Below are 2,462 nucleotides of genomic sequence, written 5' to 3'. Positions count from 1 at the left end.
TCACGCCCCGCCACAACACGGGGTGTGCTTTGTGCGTTTCTCAAAGAAACAATGGTTATGCATATGGTTGTTGTAACCTTGGCTTTGGGGGTTTTCCAAAAAACAAATGATTTTTTTTACATTTCACCTAAAAGTATTTCATAAATTACTTTTAACACAAAACTATTTGTTATTTTTTTACTTTTAACCAAAAACTTTTTATCTTTTGCAATATATCTCAACAACTTTTTTTACTTTCAACTTTGATCCTTTATAGTTTTCATTTTCCATAAATTTTTCGCTTTATGCTTGGTTCTAAATTTTGTGACTTAACAAATCGCAACGTGCGTCTTTGGTTTAACGTTTTTACATTTCGTTCTAAATTTTGCGAGTTAACACGAGTAACGTGCGTGTGTGGGTGAACGTTTTTACATCGTCTATTTTTTCCCGACAGGTTTAACATAATGTTCGGGTCCTAGATCGAGTTAGTTACAACTAAAGAATCCCCGCCGCATTACGACGGGTCGCAATTCTAGTTAAAAGTAAATATAAAAAAATAATATAATAAAAACTACATATTATTATAAAATTAAAGTTACTATTCATCTTCCCTCGAAATTAATTAATATATATAATAAACTATTATAATATATTAAATAAAAAATAATATAATAAAAACTACGTTACTATTCATCTTCCCTCGAAATTAATTAATATGTATAATATATAATATATAATATATATAATATGTTAGAATTATTTATTCGATGTTTCGTAGTTGCATGTGTCAAGCAAACAACCAAAAAAGAAGAAGCTTTCCGAAATAGAAGTAGCAATATGAGGGAATTAAACAGGTCGAGGCACAATATTTCAAAGTCGTTCTGAACTCAGAATTTTATTCAAGTAGATAAATTGCTCTGAGAGACACATAGAAACATGGCTACAATGCCCTTGAGTCTTTTATTTCCTATTAAACTCTTAAACAGAGTTTGTTATTGGCATCTCGCATGCACATTTCAGTTAGATCCTGAAAATTAGAATATCACAAAGAAGTAAAAAACTTAGTCAGAACTTCAACAAAAACTGTACTAGTTTCACATATAAAATTAGTCTTAATATGTCATTACCGGTTATAGTCGATGTTAATCCTCCCTGCATCAGGGTTAGCAATCACTTGGAACGCCTCACGGGAAAGATCAACTTGATTTGGATTACATCCGGGACAAAGATCAACAACTGTAACATCAACGCTCCTACCTGTGCAAGGTTGCGGAACACCTGCTCTGGTTCCGCTGGTGCACCTGACACGGTATCTAGTCCCACACGCAGCTCGGTTGTTAAACAAACCACGATTTGCCGCTAAAATCATAACACCGCGGTTTTGGAAGCCATAACATGACGATGCTACACATACACCGAAAGGAAAAAAAGATCAAAATAAGTTATAAGAATATAGTCCATGTTTCATTTATGTCCCTATACTTACGAACGTAGGGAGGAGTGTAGAAGGTTGCTTGGCCAGCAATGGCATGAGCAACTGATGTAAGACATGCAACCATAGCGATCAAGATAAAAGCCCTGCTCATCGAACCCATTTTGGAATGTATTTTGATTGTGAAACCCCAAAGTGGTACCTTTTATAAATGAAAAACGGGCACCAATTTTCTTGTATCTTGTCACACAAAAAATAAATAAATAAAACTAAGGATTAATTTTTAATATATTTTATGTTTTGGTCACACTTAAAACCTTTACGATACTTTTCTTCTTTTGTGCAAGTCGTGCCATAAATAGGTGGTTTAAGAAAATGTAAAATTCTAAATCTCCATACAAACCCGGTATCCCTAAACTGATAGGTTCGAACGTCGGTTTGTATGACGTGCACATGAAGACTTGTTGAACTCAGATGCGTATGCATGATTTAAGGATAAACATGCCAATATTATTATTTAATATATTTGAATTGCTATTTGAGTGTGTTTTGGTTTTATAGTTGTAGTCAATTTAGTCGGCTTGCATGCCAAGTAACAATGCTTATAGATAATGGTAGTCTCTCAATGTAACTGTTGAGGTTTTCATTCAAGTCGATAAACAAACAAAAGGATGTCATGTGGGCAGTTCCCCCAACAAACCGTGTGTTACTGCTGGTCATGTTTTATTGTTTTATATCACTACAAGAAAAAACCCTATAGGGACGACACCTATAGGGACAACAAAGGTCCTCTCTATAGATCACCCTATAGAAACGACATTTCGTCTCTATAACGTTTTCGAGCCTTTTAAGATAAGGGGAGGGGGGTGGTCACTAGTAACCATTTTTCCATCACTCACAATATCCAATCATGTTCCGTCATGTCAGCAACCATTTTTCCATCACTCACAACATTTTTTAGTGCGGGTGGTCATCACTCACCACCACACCTAACAATTTCCCCCAACCAACAATTACACTCACAAATAAAACTATCACGGCGTTATAAAAA

At 34.8% G+C, this 2,462-nt stretch overlaps 1 protein-coding gene across 1 annotated transcript; it reads right to left on the bottom strand.

Annotated features, from left to right (window-relative positions):
- Positions 1 to 847: 847 nt before the first annotated feature.
- Positions 848 to 1,603, bottom strand: LOC110927646 (EG45-like domain containing protein). Its single transcript, XM_022171148.2, has 3 exons — positions 1,466 to 1,603; positions 1,107 to 1,383; positions 848 to 1,006 (listed from the first exon to the last, which is right to left on the bottom strand). The coding sequence occupies exons 1-3, from the start codon at positions 1,572 to 1,574 to the stop codon at positions 1,000 to 1,002; spliced, it is 393 nt and encodes a 130-aa protein (XP_022026840.1). The 5' UTR covers positions 1,575 to 1,603; the 3' UTR covers positions 848 to 999.
- Positions 1,604 to 2,462: the final 859 nt, after the last annotated feature.

Source organism: Helianthus annuus, chromosome 3 (genome assembly GCF_002127325.2).
Source record: "Helianthus annuus cultivar XRQ/B chromosome 3, HanXRQr2.0-SUNRISE, whole genome shotgun sequence".
NCBI lineage: Eukaryota > Viridiplantae > Streptophyta > Magnoliopsida > Asterales > Asteraceae > Helianthus > Helianthus annuus.
The sequence above is the reverse complement of the archived record's forward strand: the minus strand, read 5'-3'. Positions and strand labels throughout refer to the sequence as shown.

Coding starts and splice junctions, on each gene's coding strand:
- LOC110927646 (XM_022171148.2), bottom strand. CDS start 1,574: ATGGGTTCGATGAGCAGGGCTTTTATCTTGATCGCTATGGTTGCATGT. Junction 1,384..1,465: donor CTACACTCCTCCCTACGTTC/GTAAGTATAGGG, acceptor GTGTATGTGTAG/CATCGTCATGTTATGGCTTC.